This window comes from Opisthocomus hoazin, chromosome 28 (genome assembly GCF_030867145.1).
Source record: "Opisthocomus hoazin isolate bOpiHoa1 chromosome 28, bOpiHoa1.hap1, whole genome shotgun sequence".
Taxonomy (NCBI): Eukaryota; Metazoa; Chordata; class Aves; order Opisthocomiformes; family Opisthocomidae; genus Opisthocomus; species Opisthocomus hoazin.
In genome coordinates, this window is record NC_134441.1 from 2,689,045 (window position 1) to 2,708,105 (window position 19,061).

The 19,061-nt window shown below is 58.7% G+C and overlaps 1 protein-coding gene across 2 annotated transcripts in view; it reads left to right on the forward strand.

Moving 5' to 3' along the window:
• The window catches only part of LOC104331282 (hexokinase-2), a 30,726-nt gene extending 13,338 nt beyond the window's left edge, over window positions 1-17,388 (forward strand). For both annotated transcript variants that reach the window (XM_075444532.1, XM_075444533.1), the window contains exons 3-18: window positions 3,757-3,905; window positions 4,274-4,393; window positions 5,776-5,871; window positions 6,037-6,136; window positions 6,376-6,559; window positions 8,056-8,211; window positions 8,379-8,612; window positions 8,823-9,127; window positions 9,631-9,779; window positions 10,605-10,724; window positions 10,861-10,956; window positions 11,447-11,546; window positions 11,705-11,888; window positions 12,167-12,322; window positions 12,771-13,004; window positions 13,889-17,388. In XM_075444532.1, the coding sequence (XP_075300647.1) occupies window positions 3,757-3,905; window positions 4,274-4,393; window positions 5,776-5,871; window positions 6,037-6,136; window positions 6,376-6,559; window positions 8,056-8,211; window positions 8,379-8,612; window positions 8,823-9,127; window positions 9,631-9,779; window positions 10,605-10,724; window positions 10,861-10,956; window positions 11,447-11,546; window positions 11,705-11,888; window positions 12,167-12,322; window positions 12,771-13,004; window positions 13,889-14,033 (2,528 nt within the window). In that variant the 3' untranslated portion in view covers window positions 14,034-17,388. The remainder of the gene's footprint in view (window positions 1-3,756; window positions 3,906-4,273; window positions 4,394-5,775; window positions 5,872-6,036; window positions 6,137-6,375; window positions 6,560-8,055; window positions 8,212-8,378; window positions 8,613-8,822; window positions 9,128-9,630; window positions 9,780-10,604; window positions 10,725-10,860; window positions 10,957-11,446; window positions 11,547-11,704; window positions 11,889-12,166; window positions 12,323-12,770; window positions 13,005-13,888) is intronic.
• The last annotated feature ends 1,673 nt before the right edge of the window (window positions 17,389-19,061 follow it).

The window sequence follows — 19,061 nt, forward strand, 5'->3', positions numbered from 1 at the left end:
CTTGGCAACACCTTTCCCTTGGCCAGTGGGCTCAGTTCCTGCCGACAACCAGCTGCTGCTGCAAGAAATTCAGCTCATGTGGCCCATGGTCTTCAAAGGCTTGAGAGAAAAAGCCGTTTCCATGCCCAGAGCCCCTCGCCCGGTGATTTACTGCCGTGCGTCACCAGGAGTCGCGTTGGGGAATCGCTGTGGGATGACTCTCGCTGTGGTCGGCGTGAGCTGCTCTTTGCTGGACCCGACTCTGTCCAAACCAAACCACCAGGTTAATCCTGGATCTTCTCTTGCTGCAAACCCGGTGATTCACGCCCAGTGCATCATAAGCCCCTTTGCTGCTCTCCAGCCCTAAGTCGGTGGAGACGCTGATGCGAGCACCAGGGCTTTCGTGTTCCCTCTTCTGCTGGAATCCTCTCAGCTCGCTGGAAGGAGGCAGGGTCGGGCTGGAAAGGGCGTCTGCAGACGGGGATGGAGCGGGAATGGGGTCTGCACCTCCGCCTCGACCTGCTCCAGCTTCTTCATGGAATCACAGGATGGTCGGGGTTGGCAGGGCCCTCTGTGGGTCACCCAGCCCAACCCCCTGCCCAAGCAGGGTCACCCAGAGCAGGGGGCACAGCACCGCGGCCAGGCGGGGCTGGAATATCTCCAGAGAAGGAGACTCCACAGCCTCCCTGGGCAGCCTGGGCCAGGGCTCCGTCACCCTCAGAGGGAAGAAGTTCTTCCTCGGGTTCAGCTGGAGCTTCCTCTGCTTCAGTCTGTGCCCGTTGCCCCTTGTCCTGTTGCTGTTTTCTCTTGCTCTTCTTTTTTCATGAAGCGGATTGAACCGAGGATTCCTACAAAAATGGGATAGCGGCCGGTTGGAAGCCTGGAGTTTTGAGGTTGGAGGTCTGGGGTGACCAACCTCTGAGATGCCGGGGCGGGATCCTCACGCGATGCTCCGGTCCCCTGGCCCCGGCGTACTCCTAAGCACGGCGATGCTCCCGACCCGCTTTGCTTTCTCCCAGGGAGCGCAGGCATTTTTTTAAAGCCATTAAACACTCACCCTGAGGTGGTTTGCTGAGAGCAGACAGACCCTTGAATCAGAGCTCGGTGTTTGCCCTCGCTGTTTGATTTGCGAGCTCGGCGTCACAGCCTCCATCTTATCACGTAATGAGGGAGCCCTAATCGAAGGGAGGACCCAGGCGCGCTATCGCCCGGCGGAGCCCAGCACGCAGCCTGGGGCTTCCCCAAGGGAGATTTTGCTGCCTTTTTCTTCCTGCAAAGCCGATCCGCCCGGGAATCCACCCCTCGTGACCGCTTGTACCTCTCCCGTGGGTGGGGAGCAGCTTGGAAGGGGCATTTTTGGTTCTTCGGGTGGGTCCCGCCGCTGCTTCGTGGCGAGGGTCGGCGGTGGCAGGTCGAGGGGAAGCCTCGCAGGGGTGGTGCAGCCAAAACACTGGGTGGGCAGGAAGGGAGGGCAGCCCCGTCCCCAGCTCCTTGGATTTTATTTTTTTGGGATATCCATTCCTCCTTGGGTTCCCTGCGTTGTCTCCAAGGAGCTGAGCGACCTGGGACCCTCTCGGCTCCGGTGTCCTTCGTCCTGGTGTATTTATCAGCCCCCTGAGGTGTTCTTCACGCTCTGCTAGCAAGCAGAGCAGCATCTGTGCCAACAGGGAGGGGAGCAGGAGTACGGCTGGGCCCCTGTTTGGGGCAGAACACGATGTTGGCAGTGCCCAGCATCATGTCCAGCTCTGCCCAGCATCATGTCCAGCACTGCCTGGCTGTGGCCGAGACTAAATCCCCACGGTGGGCTTACTGGCCACTCCAGGACAGCGAGGAGCTTCGCTGGGGGGCTTCCTGCTGCATGGTCAGCATCTGTGTGAAGGGATGTGGCCAAGGCATCCCCTGTGGCTGGCAAAACGAGCCGCCGAGCTGGTTCAAACCTCATCCCTGCGAAGGGTCGACGCGGAGGAGAAAGGAACAGCCAGGATTTAACCGCCCCGACGCACGAGCTCGGGCGTTCCGGCGCTCCGCTGGCTCCCGTGCTCTCCTGCAGCCCTGTGAGCACCGACCGGGACGGCTCTTGGTCGCGCTGAGGTCCTTGGTCAAGGAGGGATGAGCTGCAAAGCTTTGATGGGGTCCAGGTTTGGAGTGCTCCATGGTAGCAGCTCTCACAGGGGGTTGCATGTTGCTCCAGAGATTAAGTGATCCCACGCGGGGACTTGGCTGAACTCTTAATGGTGTAAGCGCCTCGGCGTCTCGCCGTCCCGTCCGTCCCGTCTGTCCTGGGGTGTCACCTCCACCGACGGGACGGCAGCCGGAGCAGCGCAGCCTGCGCGGGGGTCTCCTCCGCCCAGAGCGGGACCCACCCTGCCCCGCGTCACCCCTGGGGCGATGTGCGGACCCCCGGCGCTCCCCCCAACAGCAAGGCTGTTGAACGCTGCTCGCCGCCCCCCAGCCCCTCTCATTCCTCATCCTGTTCCCTTGGAGGTGAGGGCTGCTTTCAAGAGACCTTTTCGGCAGCAGAGGGACTTTGTAAAGCTGCTCTCGGCCCCGGCGCCGAGTCCGTCCCCGGTTTCCTCGCCCCGAGTCCGCGGAGGCTCAGCCCCAGGAAGGACGCCAGGACAGACGGACGTCCCGCGGGCTTGGACGCCGAGCTGCCTTTTCAGCTGGAGTCACTGGAGATGCTGGCTGGCCCGGTGTCGTTTGAATACTAATAAACCACGCTTTTTGTTTCGACCATAGCCCCTTTGTAAAAGCAGCGGCCGGGCACAATGCGGCCCCCGGGCGCCGTAATCTGCCCGGGGCAGCCAGCGCAGCACATTTACCGCGTTCAGAAATCAAACAGTGCTGATAGAGGGCTTTCTCCAGCCCTCTCCCCACGCTGCTAGGTGGTTAAAACAGCCAGCCTGGCGCTTTTCCCTGCGTCCCAGGTCTCGGCGGGTGCGAAATTCAGCGAGCTGCCTCGGTGCCTGGTACGATAAGAACTAACGGGGCGGTGAAACCTGGCTGGGCTCAGCCCTCGGAGGCAGCGGGACCTGCGGCTCCTCTTGGCCAACACCGGCGGAGAAGCTGCTTCCCACGATGAGTCCTCAAAGGTCTTTGGGATTTTTTTTTCCCCCCCTTCTTGTTTTCTCGCTGATACCTGAAGCCGCGTGCCAGGAGTGCGCGGGATTCCTGGGGAGGTTGTGCTGGGCTGCAGCAGCCAAGCCTGAACACGAGGTTTTATTTTCCATATGTCAAATGTTTAGCCAAACTGTAGCGTTCTGACAGCTGGCTGGCGGGGTTTTCACCGCTTGGGCTGGAGATTTAGGAGCTTTCACCAGCGTCCTGCGTCAGTAGGGTCAGGAAAGGCTCTGCCACCGTCTTCTTTATGGAGCCCGGGGCTGGAGCTCCTCTGCCCCGGGAGCGCCGTCGGCTTGGGGCTGGGCTGGGCTGGATGGGGCCGGCGGGATCTGTCCTCCTGCCAGCAGACGTGCCCCGAGCTCGGCCACCGCCTCCGCACACCCTGCCCGTGGCGTCGGGATGCGTCTCAAGGACGTTGCTTTGACCCCCCCGTCAGCTATGGGGGTGCAGAGGAGGGGCAGGAAATAGCCACAGCTCTGATTAAAAAAATATGAATAAATAAAATAATGAAAAAATATTAAAAAATAATAGCTTAACCTCCTCTTCAGGAGGTGGCTGGTTACTTCCTCACCTACTCTGGGGCTGTCCGGCGTGGGCACTGACCCTGCCGGAGGGGTCCCGCTGAGCTGACTGGTTGTCCTTGTCTGTGTCCCGCAGAGGACGGGGACTTCTTGGCGCTGGACCTCGGTGGCACCAATTTCCGCGTGCTGAGAGTGAAGGTGTCCGACAACGGCCTGCAGAAGGTCGAGATGGAGAACCAGATCTACGCCATCCCCGAGGAGCTCATGCGAGGCAGTGGGGTGCAGGTGGGTTCAACCCCTTCTCCACCCCCCCTCCATCACCCCAACTTCAGGGCTTCCCCCCATAGAGGGAACAACCCATCTTGGGCAGTTCTCCTGCCTGAAGGGAGGGCTGGTGTCACCCCAAGACCCCGAGCATCCTCTCGCTGCCTTGCCCAGCAGGATCCGGGTCGATCCTTGTCTTGCTTTGCCTGGAGCTGTTAATTCCTGACACCAAGTGTGGTGATGGGTCATGACCGTGGAGGTGTGACGTGGGTGGTGGACCACTGGTCCCTCAGGCGGGTAGGGATGCAGGCACCTCTCTGCTGCATTGTCTCCATCAGGGCAGCTGGGCAAGGGCTCACTCTTTGCCTTTTTTTTTTTTTTTAACCCAGCTCTTCGACCACATCGCCGAGTGCTTGGCCAACTTCATGGAGAAGCTGAATATCAAAGACAAGAAACTCCCCCTGGGGTTCACCTTCTCCTTCCCGTGTCACCAGACCAAGCTGGATGAGGTGAGCGAAGGTCTCGCCTCCTGGCGAGGGTTGGGGCTGAGCAGCGGGACGGGGGCGAGCTCAATAGCTGTCCCGCACCGATTTAGCTTGTGCTTTTAATGAGGCTCATTGGGTCTGGGCAGCGTGTAAGGTCTGGGTGCTGCTGGGAGCACAGGCTGTGTCCCAGGGCTTGGGGGGGTCTAGGAGGTGATGTTTAACCCGCTGGGTGCTCCGCTCTGCCTGGCTGCCTCCGCGGAAAGCGGCTTTTTCCCCTCTGCAGACGGAGCTCAAGGAGAGCGGCGGCGGCAGGGAGAGCAGCTCCAGCCGCCCGCAGCCAAAGGCAGCCCAGACGTGCCGAGCATCACATCCCCCGTGACGCAGGGAGAGGGAAGTGGAGGGGGGGCCATCACCCACCGTGCGGCCGAGAATCGATGGCTGTCAGCTCCGCTCAGCCGTGCCGGCTCTCCGCCGGGAGCTGGTGACCTCGCCGGGAGACTAAACACCTCGGCAAGCAGAGCCCAGCCGAGGCACGTGGCCGCTCTCCCGCCGCCCACGGCCTCCCCGGGCTCACGCTCGTGATGGGGGGAGGCTGGCGCTTTCCTTGCCCTTATCTCACCCGGCTTGCCGGGTGGGAGCGGAAAGGCGGGCGGCTCCATGGCGCGCTGGCGATCCAGCACGTCCTCCCCGGGCGGGAACGCGGCGGCGTTCCGTACCAGGGATGGGGCAAGTCACGCTCTCGTGCCCGAGCGACTCCGCAGCAGTCACGAGGAAGACGATTAGCGCTTTTCTCATGCTGGAAGCGAGGGCTGTAAGGGAAAAAAAAAAAATAGTAAAGAAGCTGGGAGAGGAAGCATCCATCCCCCGTGACCTCGTCTGGTTTGCGTCTCTCCGTGCCTCAGTTTCCCCATCTGTAAGGCGGGGCGGGTGTTTGTCTCGAGGCACCTGGGGCTCTAGGGTTGGAGATTCCAAACGCAGTCTCGTCCTTTCCTTATCCCCAAGGCCCAGCGCAGCCTCCGGCGGCTCTGCCGGGTGGGGACACGGCTGGTGCCTCTGGCCATGGGGGACAGCGAGACCCCCAGCCCGCAGCGGTGGGTCGAGGAGCTCTCTGTAGGCTGAGGAACAGGTTTTGCTCCGGGGCTCCATCGAACCCAGTTACGGGAATCGCGTTCCCTCCCGTCAGCAGGGTCAACGAGCGACTCGCGCGCTGTATCGCGGCCATAAACGTTATCTGCACAGGGACGCAGAAATCGTTGCTGACAGCGTCGCGCGTGAGCTGCTCACGGGGAGGGACTCACCCGCGGAGCTGCGTCTCCATCCAGCCCTTGCCTCGCACCAGGGAGCCCTCCAGGCACGTGGCTCGGTGGGGCCGTCCTCCCAGCGTTCCTTCTTGCTTTTCTCCCTAGAGCATCCTCGTTACCTGGACGAAGGGGTTCAAATGCAGCAGCGTGGAGGGGAAGGACGTGGTGTCGATGCTGCGCAAGGCCATCAAGAAAAGAGGGGTAAGAGGTTGGACAGGTGTCCCCTCCTGGGGCGGTGGGACGGGGGCACGCGGTTCCCCGGGACAGGACGCTTACGGCTCTGTACCTTGGCTCCCTGTGGCAGCAGAGGTGTTGCAGTTCATTTTGGCCACGCTGACTTGATCTCTGTCCTTTGCACCACCTCAGGACTTTGACATCGACATCGTGGCGGTGGTGAATGACACCGTTGGGACCATGATGACCTGCGGCTACGACGATCATAACTGCGAAGTCGGCCTCATTGTTGGTGAGCTGCACCGAGGGCAGAGAACTGGGCTCCATCCCTCCACGAGCTCCAGAAGGAGACCATGTTGCTTCCAGGCTTCAGGGTCTTTTGGGGGAAAAAGAAAGGGGTTGGCGATGTTAGAAAACCAGCGTTGCCCAGTGTTTTTCTTCCATCTTTGCTTTCTACGGTGCATTTGTTGCTAATTATGGGGAATAAGGGAAAGGCAGCATCCTCTCACCGCGTCCCCGTGCTTGGTTCAGGTACCGGAACCAACGCCTGTTACATGGAGGAGATGAGGCACATTGACCTGGTGGAAGGGGACGAAGGTCGGATGTGCATCAACATGGAGTGGGGAGCCTTTGGTGACGACGGCGTGCTCAACGACATCCGGACAGAGTTCGACCGCGAGATAGACATGGGCTCGCTCAACCCTGGCAAACAATTGTAAGCAGATTCTTGGCTCAGGCTCGGGGTTTGCTCTGCGTTGTCCGTCCTCCCATTGCGCTGGCATTAGTGGGACTGAAGAGGTCATCCTAGTTAACTAGGTCACCACGTCCACCGCCGTGCCAGCTACACCAATGCAGAGAGGGGCTCTATCACAAATTCGGGTTGGTACACCCACCTGAACCGCTCCACACCCGCTTCCCTCCCAAGAGGGCAGATTTAGATGAGATATTCGGAAGAAATTCTTCACCATGAGGATGGTGAAACACTGGCCCAGGGTGCCCAGGGAAGCTGTGGCTGCCCCCTCCCTGGCAGGGTTCAGGGCCAGGTTGGATGGAGCTCTGAGCAACCTGGGCTGGTGGAAGGGGTCCCTGCTGTCCTGGGTTTGGCCAGGACAGGGTTAATTTTCACCGGACTCCAGGAAGGGGCACAGCCGGGGGGTGGGGGCTGACCCCACCTGGCCAAACAGAGCCCGGTGTTCCATACCCTGTGAGGTCATGCTGGGTTCCAGTGGGTGGGGGGGGGGGAGGGGCGGTGGGAGCTCACTCGCGGCTCGGGAGCATGCGGCGCCGGTGCGGTTCGAGAGAGCGGGTCTGTTTTTCACAGAATCACAGAATAGTAGGGTTTGGAAGGGACCTCTGTGGGTCATCTAGTCCAACCCCCCTGCCCAAGCAGGGTCACCTACAGCAGGCCGCACAGGATCTTGTCCAGGTGGGTCTGGAATATCTCCAGAGAAGGAGACTCCACAGCCTCCCTGGGCAGCCTGGGCCAGGGCTCCGTCACCCTCAGAGGGAAGAAGTTCTTCCTCCTGTTCAGACGGAACTTCCTGTGCCTCAGTTTGTGCCCATTGCCCCTTGTCCTGTCACTGGGCACCACTGAAAAGAGCTTGTCGTGTTTTCTCCTTATCTGTATCGTTGTTGTTCCTGTTCCCTCTGTTTGCTGTTCTGTTAAACTGCCCTTATCCCGACCCACCGGTTTCTGCCTGTTTCTCTCCATTCTCCTCCGCACGCCAGTGGGGGGAGGGGCGGCCGCGTGGCACTTTTGTTGCCGGCGGCAGCCGAAACCAAGACACCTGCCCATGGCAGGGGGTTGGAACCAGATGATCTGTAAGGTCCCTTCCAACCCAAACCATTCTGCGATTCTATTTCTGTTACTTTCCCTGGCCAGTGAAGTTCTGCCAGCCAAGGCAAAGACCCCCACCTAATGTCCACATCTAGGTCCTATAGATTTCCACTCCCCAGATAGCTTCTGGCAGCACGGGTGGGACTGGGGGGTTCTCTGCAAACTGATGGACCCCCTTCAGGTAGCCCTAAGTTCTCCTTGCAGAATGATGGTTCTGTCAACATGGCTGTATATTCTCAGTGATGGGATAAGCGACTCCAGAAGGAGATCACCTAGCTTGTGTTTGGGCCTGCCGAGCGTTTTTAAGGTCAACCTGCGGCCACCTCGCAGCACACGCAGCCAAACCAACCGTCTTGCACTTCCCCCTTGGGCAGGTTTGAGAAGATGATCAGCGGGATGTACATGGGAGAGCTGGTCAGACTCATCCTGGTGAAGATGGCCAAGGAAGGGCTCTTGTTTGGAGGAAGGCTCACACCAGATCTGCTCACTACTGGCCACTTTGAGACCAGATACGTCTCTGCTATTGAGAAGTAAGTGGGATCTGGTTGGGTTCCTGGGGTGCCAGCCCACCTCCTGACATCTGTGCTGGGGGGAAACAGGACCCATCACAGGGCTATCCACTGAGCAAGCCGGGACACTTCAGATGGCAAAAGCTGGATTTCCAGGCATGAATCCTTTTTTGTTCTTTGACGTGCAGGGAGAAAGAAGGGCTGCAGAAAGCCCATGAGATCCTCACCAAGCTGGGCCTGGAGCCATCTCATGAGGACTGTTTGGCCACCCACCGCATCTGCCAGATCGTCTCCACCCGCTCGGCCAACCTGTGCGGGGCCTCCCTGGCAGCCGTGCTGCGACGCATCAAGGAGAACAAGGGGGTGGACCGGCTGCGGTCCACGGTTGGCGTGGATGGCTCCGTCTACAAGAAGCATCCTCAGTGAGTCCATGAGGATGGGCAAGGCTGGTGGGGAGAGGGGGTGAGAGAGCACAAACCTGTTCCTGCCAACAGTGAATAAAGCTTGGCATGAGCATAACATCTCCAAATATTCCCCTGGGCACCTCCATTTGGATCCCAAAAGGACCCCTGGTCGTTTACAACCCACACCACCCATGGTGGCACACTCAGGTCCTCTTTCCTCCTCTGTAGCTTTGCCCGGCGCCTCCATAAGACAGTGCGGAAGCTGCTGCCGGACTGTGAGATCCGTTTCGTGAGGTCAGAAGATGGAAGCGGCAAAGGGGCAGCCATGGTGACGGCGGTGGCCTACAGACTGGCTGCCCAGCACAAGGCACAGCAGAAGATTTTGGAGGCGCTGAAGCTAAGCCACGAGCAGCTCCTGGAGGTGAAGCAAAGGATGAGGATAGAGATGGAGAAGGGGCTGGGCAAGCAGACACACGCGGAGGCGACAGTGAAGATGCTGCCCACCTACGTGTGCTCAACACCAGATGGGACAGGTGATGTACCATACCTATACACCCAAGAACGTCCTGTGTAGGGCGAAGAGCTCCCAGCATCTCCACAGCTTCGGGAAGGGCTGGGACCTTTGCCATGGCCAGTTCCCTCTTTGTGGTGGGAGTGGCACAAAGCTTTTTAACCTCCAGTACGGTACTGGGAAAAGCAGCTGAGCCTCCAGGACGTTCTGCACTTGACTTCGCACAAAGCCTGGCTTTCGCTGTGGTTTTCACCACCGCAGGTTTCTCACCACCATTGTCCCGGGTTGTGCTCCCAGTTCTGTCGGTGGCTTGGGTGTGCGCCTGCCCCTTGGCTTGGAGCCCTGTGATCTCCCCACGTCTGGAGCAAACCTCTCCATCCATCACCTTCCTACCTGCACTTCTCTTCTCCATGCCCAGCTGTGTCGTGGTTTCTGGTCCTCTCCCAGGAAGAGGGCAGATTTGGATCAGCTCAACGATGTCGCTCATCAGGGTTTCTCTCCTAACGATTCTCTCTTGGGTTTCAGAAAAAGGAGATTTCCTCGCCCTGGACCTGGGAGGTACCAATTTCCGTGTGCTCCTGGTGCGCGTGAGGAACGGGATGAGGCGCGGCGTCGAGATGCACAACAAGATCTACTCCATCCCGGTGGAGATCATGCAGGGGACAGGAGAGGAGGTGAGGATGGGCAGCTGGAGGTGGAAAACCACAGCATCTTCCCTGGGATGGCAGGCAGTAGTGCTGGCTGGCCACGGGAGCTGGTCTGGCCTTGCTCTGCTTCCCAGGGTGCAAAACCAGGAGGATGGAGAAGGCTGGTGCTCTCCTGCCTTCAGAGCGGCGAGTTCTGCCCAAGGCTCTGGAGTTTGACACGCGCTTTAGGAAGCTTAAAACTGGGTTTTAGGTTAGAAATGGTGTCATTCCAAGACATCACTGAACCTCCCCAAATCCCACACGCTCCACAAGGGCAGATAAGCACATCCCCCTTTTCCAGACAGAGAAACCACAGCACGAGCAGTGAGGGACGTCTCCGGAGTCCCACCTGCAGATGGAACGAGTTTTGCAAACCACTCCAGGCAGAGCTTGGGGACTGGAAGTTTTTCTAGCAGGAGCCGAGGCAGATGGGCTCTGGGGATACCTTGCAGAGGGACCAGGTTCCAGTGTTACCCATGGGAATCACAGAATGACAGGGGTTGGAAGGGACCTCTGTGGGTCATCTAGTCCAACCCTAGCTGCTCACCTCCCCACTAGCCCCTCCATCCTCCTGCGGGAGCCGCGAGGAGGAGGTTTCGCGGTGATGTGACCGCATTGTCAGCGGGGAGGAGGATGAGAGAGGAGCTGTTTTGGCTTGCTCACCTCCCCCAGTGCAGCTGAGCAGCGTCCTGATCTGTCCGAAGCCCTGTTGGCTTGGGAGTGGATCCACATCTCCAGCAGGTCAGGCAGGCTGACGTCCAGCTGAGTTCCTTGCTGTGGTGGTAACTTCTCCTTCTGGCTTTGCGCATCCAGCTCTTCGACCACATCGTCCACTGCATCTCCGACTTCCTGGAATACATGGGAATGAAGGGCGTATCGCTCCCGCTCGGCTTCACCTTCTCCTTCCCTTGCCAGCAGACCAACCTGGATGAGGTAACCCCAACCCACCTGGCAGAGGATCTGACCTCCACGAGCCGGGCAGTGCCCACCGAGGGCTGGTGGACGTGGGGTTGCTGTCCCTGCTGCCCAGCAGCCCCGGGGCGTTTACCGTGGGGTATTTCCACCACAGGGGATTCTCCTGAAGTGGACAAAAGGTTTCAAGGCGACCGGCTGCGAAGGAGAAGACGTGGTGAACCTGCTGAAGGAGGCAATTCACAGGAGGGAGGTGAGCGTCCACGTCGCCGTGAGACGCCAGCTGCTTGCTCCCACACCCTGGCTGTCTTTGGCATCTTTAATTGGCCTGTAAAGCAAATTAATGGGCTGAGCGCAGGGCTAATGAGTGTCTGAATTTTAACAGCTGCCCTTAGTCATCGCTAGAAGTTGGGTTTTCAGACCCCGGAGCTAAGGGCTGGCTGCTGGCCGGGGTTCAGGCAGACTTGTCTGGCCGGGAGGTGGGGAGACACCGTGCCCGTCCCCTCAGTGCAGACCACCCAAAGCTCCTGCCCCGGGGGCTGGTCCCGGCAGGGCTGTCCCAGCTCCTCTGCAGTTGTGTCTCGAGGTCTGAGCGCCCACCTGCAGACGTGCGGGGCTGCAGGAGGTCCATGGGTGCCTGGAGGACTCCCACGCTCAGCAGACTGGTCCTTTCCCAGTCGTGGGAGCAGATGCAGCGAGCTGTGTCCTCCAGGAATAGCCCACGCGATCCCATCCCTCCGCAGGAGTTCGACCTGGACGTGGTCGCGGTGGTAAATGACACGGTCGGCACCATGATGACGTGCGGGTACGAAGATCCGTATTGCGAAGTTGGGCTGATAGTTGGTGAGGACCAAAACTTTCTTATGAAGTTCCTCTGCCTGCGGTCCCAAACCTTCTGCCGTGGGGTGCTCCTGGCTGCAGGACACGTCCAAGGGCTCTGACCTTGCGTACGCGCCCCGCTTCTCCGCCAGCCCCACGGAAAGGTGCTTCTCTCCCTGCAGGCACGGGCAGCAACGCCTGCTACATGGAGGAGATGAGGAACGTGGAGCTGGTGGACGGGGAGGAGGGCAGGATGTGTGTCAACATGGAGTGGGGGGCCTTTGGGGACAACGGGTGCTTGGACGACATACGGACAGAGTTTGACTTGGCGGTGGACGAGCTGTCCCTCAACCCCGGGAAGCAAAGGTGCGTGGTGGCTCTGGGGGGCTAGGGAGGGACCCCCCGATGAGGCTGGGTGCCCGGGAACGGTTCGGTGCTGCCCCACCAGCCTCTTGGTGGATCATCAGGGGGTGATGATGAGGGTAGAGCCTGGCTTTGCGGCGCACCAAGGTGTCCCTTGTCCCCTGCCCACAGGGACTCGCTGCAGGGTGTCAGGCCAGGGGGTTGTGTCAAAAGCTCAGATCCCGACCTGGACCCACTGTCCCTTCTCGTCCTGATGTCCGGCCTTGCCCTCTCCTTCCCAGGTTTGAGAAGATGATCAGCGGGATGTACCTGGGGGAGATCGTCCGAAACATCCTGATGGATTTCACCAAGCGAGGGCTGCTCTTCCGGGGACGGATCTCGGAGAGGCTGAAGACCAGAGGGATCTTTGAGACCAAGTTCCTGTCCCAGATCGAAAGGTGAGGTCCAGTGGACGGGGTGAGCACCAGCCTTGCAGCTGCAGATGATGTGGAGATGGGGTTCGCGGAAAGCGTTTCCAGGGCTTGCGGGAGAAGACCCAAGCGCTCGGTCTGGAGCCGGGATGACACAGGGTGGTGCAATGCAGAGAAGTCAGCAAAATCCGTGCGGGGCTGGCGGCACGGACGCCTCTGTCCTGGCCACAGAGAGGCCACAGGTTAAATCGCTGTCGTGCTCCAAGCCAGTGGCTTTGTCCTGAAATGGTCTCGCTGGTCAGCACGCGGCATCAGAGCCACGTCCAGGTCTGAGAGGGGATCCGTAAAGTCCCTCCCGTCAGTGGCACCCAAGCCGCGAGTCCCCGGGCTCAGCAGGATGTAGATAAGAAAGGGGAAGCCACACATCCAAGCTGCTCCATCTCCTAACGCCGCCCGGCCCTCGTGTCCTCCCCAGCGACTGCCTGGCCCTGCTCCAGGTCCGCTCCATCCTCCAGCACCTCGGCCTGGAGAGCACATGCGACGACAGCATCATCGTGAAGGAGGTGTGCACGGTGGTGGCCCGGCGGGCAGCTCAGCTCTGCGGGGCCGGCATGGCAGCCGTGGTGGACAAGATCCGGGAGAACCGCGGGCTGGACTTCCTGAAGGTCACGGTTGGCGTGGATGGCACGCTCTACAAGTTGCACCCTCAGTGAGTTGCTCAGCGGCGGGCGGGTGGGTGGGTGGCTGCTCTCCAAGGGGGCTTGTGCTGCTGCATCTGCCCATCTTGGGCAGGTGGGGTGCTCAGTGTGGGAAGCTCTGCAGGGTAGTGGAGAGCAGAGGAGGTATTTTAGGGTCTCCAGGTCCACCAGTAGCTCGCTGATCTAAACCCAAGGCAGAGCAAGAACCCACAGCAAGAACCAGCTGCTCCCAAAAGGATGGGGCACCAAGACAAGTGGCACAGCAGGGACCTCGTGCCAGCCAGGGCCCGGTCCCACAGTACCTGAGGCCAGGTGGACCCAGAGATGGTGACCGGGTTCAAGCAGGAGACCAACTGATCGGGCAAAGCCATGGGGAAGACACAGGTCCAAGCCAAAAAGTCAGTCCACGATTTGGATTCAGAAGACCCACGGCCAAGCAAGAGCTGTGACTGTGCTGGGGCTGAGGGCTGGCACTCCTCAGACAGCAGCACTCACACAAGGACTTGAAGCTCAGGGCTGAACTTAAATAGGGCTCAGGGGCCCCTGGGTAGAGGGAGGGCTCTGCAGATCCCCCCAGCTGATGCTGCTCAGGGCTGTTAAGGCTTATTAATGCTCTCAGGGCTTGGTGGGACTGGAGAAAGGGCTAGGTTTGGTCCTGAGTGGAGGGGGAACATGCGTGTGCCACGTTAACTGGGAAGCTGAAGCAGGGAGACTTCAGCTTTCTGATGCCTCCTCTCCCCGATGCCTCCTACCTGGTGGCTCTCTCCATCCATCTTCCTCCCCTGAAGGCAGCGGTGATGGTAGGCGTGAAGCAGTTTGCTCCCCGCGGGGCTGGCACCTCCGGCCCGCGGCGAGCTCAGTCGGGATCTCTTCCCCCCCTCCCCGTGCCCCACAGCTTCTCCACCATCATGCACGAGACGGTGAAGCAGCTGTCCCCCAAGTGCGAAGTGACCTTCCTCCAGTCGGAAGACGGCAGCGGCAAGGGCGCGGCGCTCATCACGGCGGTGGCCTGCCGGATCCGGGAGGCCGGCCAGCGGTAGGAGGAAGGAGGTTTGCCGAAGAGCTGGGTTTCAGCAAAAACGCGACGTTTCCCCCGCCCGGTCCCTCCCCCCCTCCGTACACACACACACGCGTGGCCTCCCCTTGCCGGCAGACTCTTAGCGTTCCTCCTTCTCTTGAGATCCCACCAGTGGGACTGAGGATGCTGTGCGCTTTGTACCAAGAGTTGTCTTAGGAGTTTTATTGCATGCCATAAAACCGCGTGTTAAGTAAAGCTAAAAGCGTCTTTCGGCTTTCTACCCGCATCCGCAGTCGGAGCTGGGCCGGTTCCGCTTGCACACCAGCTCTGCTCCCCGCATCTCCTAACCGCTCGCACGGCTTCCCTGACGGCAGAAAGGAAAATGCTAGAATGATTAAGGCGCTGCTTTGTCACTTTACAGTAACCAGTAGCTGTTATCGGAGCCGTAGCGTGTCCGTGCTGTAGGCAGCAAACCTCCGTAAGATTGGGCTAAAGACCTCCGTTAGTCTTTTACCCTGATCAAGGCTGTATTATTTCCATGAAAGTCATGGTCACTCCTCAAGCACAGGGTGCAGAATTCCCACCGGCGTGTTCCGAGTCTGCACCGGGAGGTACCGAGTATCTCCGTCAGCGAGCAATATTAAAGCACCTGCCGGATCCGAGTCAGGGGAGCCCCTCGAACCGCTCCGGCAGAGCACGTGCCTGGAAATAATTGGGGACTCAGGGTCTCATCCCACTTCCCGACCTCTCACCCGCCCCCAAAGTAGAGCGTGGTGACGTGGCGTGTTCGTAGGGCCGTGTCACCCCTCCTGGAAACCACTGGCACCCTTCCCTGGTGCGTGTGCGGACACAAGGGACCACCACCGAGCTGGGTCGGCCCCTTCCCTGCCAATGCGACCCCCCCCCCGGCGTAGAGGCCGTGGTGCCGGCGCTCGGCGTGGCGAGTTTGGTTTGCTTCTTGTCTGTGAAATAGTCCGGCGTCCTCAGCCTCGTAGGTGACACCCGGGTGTGTGCACTGTGTATTTATGTTTCAAGAGATCTTGTTTCTTTTTATGTACATAGTCTGGGGGGGGGTTACTGCTTAGATTTACTTCACCTTTTAATGTCACGTGAGAACGGTGCAGAGTACTTATTCTCTTTTTTTTCTCATGTTATTTTTTTTTTTTAATTTAAAATTTTCTTGGGGTAGACTGGAGAAAGAGACCCAAATTCCCGAGGGCGGTCGTACGAGCGGTTTGGGCGTCCGAAATTTATCCCCAGAGCAAAAGGGAAAGCGGGAAGCCAGGGATGCGATGCCCGGGGAGCAGCGGGGCACCGCAGCAAAGCTTTCGGGATTAGGCTGGGTTTAACCTAAGGAGAGGTTTTATTTTGCTCCCCCCCTCCCTCCGAGGGTGACATCGCTTCCTAACGCAGCGCGGGGTGCAATAACCCGGGGCCCTGCAGGGACCCGTCTCTGCGCCCGTATCCGGCCAGCACCGGTTCTCGATCTCGACTCGCTCGATGAGATTCGCGGCAGGAATTGGCGTCGCCTCGTTTCCCCTTGGCACCCCGAGGGCTGGCGGCGAGCGCTCCCGGGGCCGCGCGTGCCCGTCGGGTCGCTTTGCGTGCCGCGCCGAGAAGCTGCGATTAATTTGCGTGAAGGGATCCCGAAGCGCTGCCGTGCTCTGCCCGAGGGAGCGGAGGCGTACGGGTGGGGGTGGGGATGTTTCTGTAAATATTTAGGAGAAGATAATGAAATTCCAGTGATGTACAAAAAAAGAAAATGATTCCCACGAGCAGGCCTTCGCTTTGGAGGATAGAGTTTTTGTCTATTTTTATGTATATTTTTATACTGCTTGGGGTAACCTCGTTACCAAAAGTCTCTCTTCTATGTTGGGGGTCGAGTTCAGTAGCACAATTTTAAGGCAAAATTACTCTTTGGGCATTTTAAACGCTTATTTTTTTTATAAGCTTCAAGACAATGATGACAAATAAAACCTGGCTGTGTATAGAAATGATGTAAGAAGCCAAGTTTAGCGGAAGTTTTAGATGATGTGAAATAAATTGTCGAAAGGCGATACCGAGATCCTCGCGTGCGGTACCAAGCGGTGGCGTGTGGTGCTTTCCCGGTAAGACCGGCGCTTTGCCTACTCAGAAATCGAAACGGAAAGGCTTGTACCCACGGCACCGCGCGGAAGGTTGCCTTGGCGGCTGCGTTTTTAAACCCTTGGCCAGCTGCACCCCTTTTGAAGCACATCGTATTTTCGTTAGTGAGCTAAATTTTATCCAGCTGTAGTTTTGGGGGGAGAGCGGGAGGGATTGGGACTACGCAGCGCTGCTTTTGCGGCCGCTTCGGGCTCCAGCGCAGAGAATTGTTGGAGCGGGCAACGAAGGGTGAGGAGCAAACGTGGGTGGTCAGGTACCTGGTTAGCGAGGACGGGTGGAGCAGGGTGGCCTTGCTGCCCTCGCCCTTCTTCGCAGCAGCGGGAGGAACGAGCCCCGAGCTCGCAGGGCAGCAGGGAGCTGCCGAGCGCTTTCTCCTCTCCTGGAACAGAGCGAGGAGAGGCAGCAGGGGTTACCTGGGGCTACGCTGCTCTTGGTCTGTCCCGCAGGGTCTGGTCCAGGGCGGGGGTAGCAGCAGCTCCACGAAGCGAGGGAGCCCAAGCGCTGAAGCTTGAGGACAGGGATCCAAACCACGAGGTCAGGGATTGTTGGGTGGGTCCGGTCAGCTGGAGACCCACCGTACAGATATCCACGAGGCTCCCGTAATGCTCGAAAGCTTTGCTTCGACTGGGAATAAAGCAGGGTCTGAACTGCTCCCGGTTCAAAAGCGATACTCGAGGTGTCACGAGACACCCGTGTCAGCCCGTGACCGCAGATACGCCCTCGGCCGCGGCGGTAGGAAGGGTTTTATCAAAGGCTTTGAGAAGTTTGCGCTCCCGTTTGTCTCGAAGGGGATGAGCACGGGAGTTGCTCGTGGCACAGTCCCATTGCAGCTTCAGTGGGGCTGTCACCTCCCCCCAAAGCGTTGCCACGGGATGCTCTGTGAATGTGTTTAAAATGAAGAAGGGAAGATGACATTTTAATTATTGCTATGAAGGGAAGATTCAAATCCGTGATGTGTAGGGAGAGATGGACAGGCTGATCCACGTGACTGGCCCAGGCCGTCTCTTCCCTCCAGCGCTGCTGCGTGGATTTAGGGTGGCTTTTTGTTTGGCTCGGTTGTTCCTGTCAGGATGCGTTTTCTTTGCACGCCTGGTGTTGTGCTGGCACGGGGAACAGCGTCTTCCGCTGGGTCGGCTGCCACGCTGGAGCCACTCACCTCTCCTCCCTGGCCCGTCGCTCCTCGTTGGTACTTCGGGCAGGATTTTATCATTACCCCTTTTTTTTTTTTTCAATATACATACCTGTATACACAAGCAGCAAATGTCCCAGGCCTTGCAAGAGGAATTCGCCTCTTCCCTTCTCGGGGTCGGAGGGTTGTCTCCAGTCACCCAAGGCGTACGAGGGGTGGCACCGATCTCTGCCCTGGAAGCAGCTGCGAGGCAGTTGGAGCTGGGGTAGCCCGCTGCCGCCGCGCTGCGCTGTCGCTTCCCAGGCTATCGGGCAGAGGTCAGGGGCTGAAGAGGTACAGTGCGCGGGAGGGCAGCAGAACCCACCAGTCCCCACACAATGGGGGGCGAGGTCCAAGACAGCAACAAAATAAACTGGAACTAAACAAAATAAAGTGGGGAGCCTTGGTCTCCCCGACCTCGCCCCAATCTCCTCCCCTCCAGCAGACAGAGAAGGGAAAAGACCTTATTTCAGCAGATCTCTTTGCTTGCTCTGGTAAGAAAGCGGTCGCTGAAGGCAAAAGGGGCAGTTCCTGGTCACAGGGTAATAATTTGCAGGAAGGAAGAGTCAAATTCTTTACCTGGTGACATCCCTGGCAAGTCTGGAGTCCTGGCCCGCAGCAAAGAAAATGCATCTTCCTGTGGGTGTTGGCTCCGCGCGGGGCAGGAGGGGTTAAATAAAGCCAAAGACTGTTCGGCTGCTAGCAGAAATGAGTGACTGTAGATTCACCTGATGTTATTTCGTGTTTACAATATTTATTGTTAGTCATTGACTGCAATTATATTATATATAGGCTTCCTTATTTTTGTACTTTTCGGACCGTTTTCCCGAGTGTGGTGTTGTACCTCTCAGCTCCCCTCTGCCACGATTGCTGCTCCTAGTCAGTGACAAATAAAAAAGGAAAAAAAACCAACCACCCATTTTCTGGGGTAAGTTGTGCCGTGTTTGGGTTTCTGTGCTCCTCTGACTGCTGCACTCAGCCACTCCTTAGCAAGCCTTTCGGAAGGGCACCTGCACCACTGCCCCATCCCAAATCCCTGCTCCTGGCGAGAAGCCCCAAAGCTGGGAAGGGTTGGTTTGCGCTGGCGGTCGCTCCACAGCCCGGAGGGCGAGGGAGGGCGCAGGTAGGAGCAGGACACCCAGGGATCGGGGGAAGGAGCCGTTAATGTCTGGGCAAAGACACCGCGAGGAGTTTCACGCGAGCTCTGGCTCCATTTCCCACACCTCCATCGCGCTGCAGGGCGGCGGTTCCCCGGCAGCCAGGGCAGACGTGCCCGGGGCCGTGCAGGCTGGGACTGCGTTTGCACACAGCAGCCGCTCGTCCGGGGCGAGCAGGGGCCCTGGGAGCCAGCAGGGTGCAAGGGCAGAGCAGGAAAACTGGAGGTGCTAAGCTCTCAGCACAAAGCAGGAGCCCTGCAGCAGCTCAACCCACCACCAAAGCTTAGATTTCAACCTTAGAACTACTTAAAAAACTGTTTTTATATCCCCATTCTCTTCTGCCATTAACACGCAGGCCATTTTTCTTTCCGCTGAATCAACGATAGGTTTAAAGACTTGGTACTTCTGGTTAAAAACAGAAAAACTGCTTATTCAGGTACCTAAATACCAAGTTCGATGCTGTAGCAGATGAATGCCTTAAAATGCTTCTGCTTTCTGCTTCCCAAGGAGCATGGCACAAGGGAAGGTTACACAGCGGTGCATCCACGGGCTGAACCCAAGAGAAAAAGCTCTCCGTGGC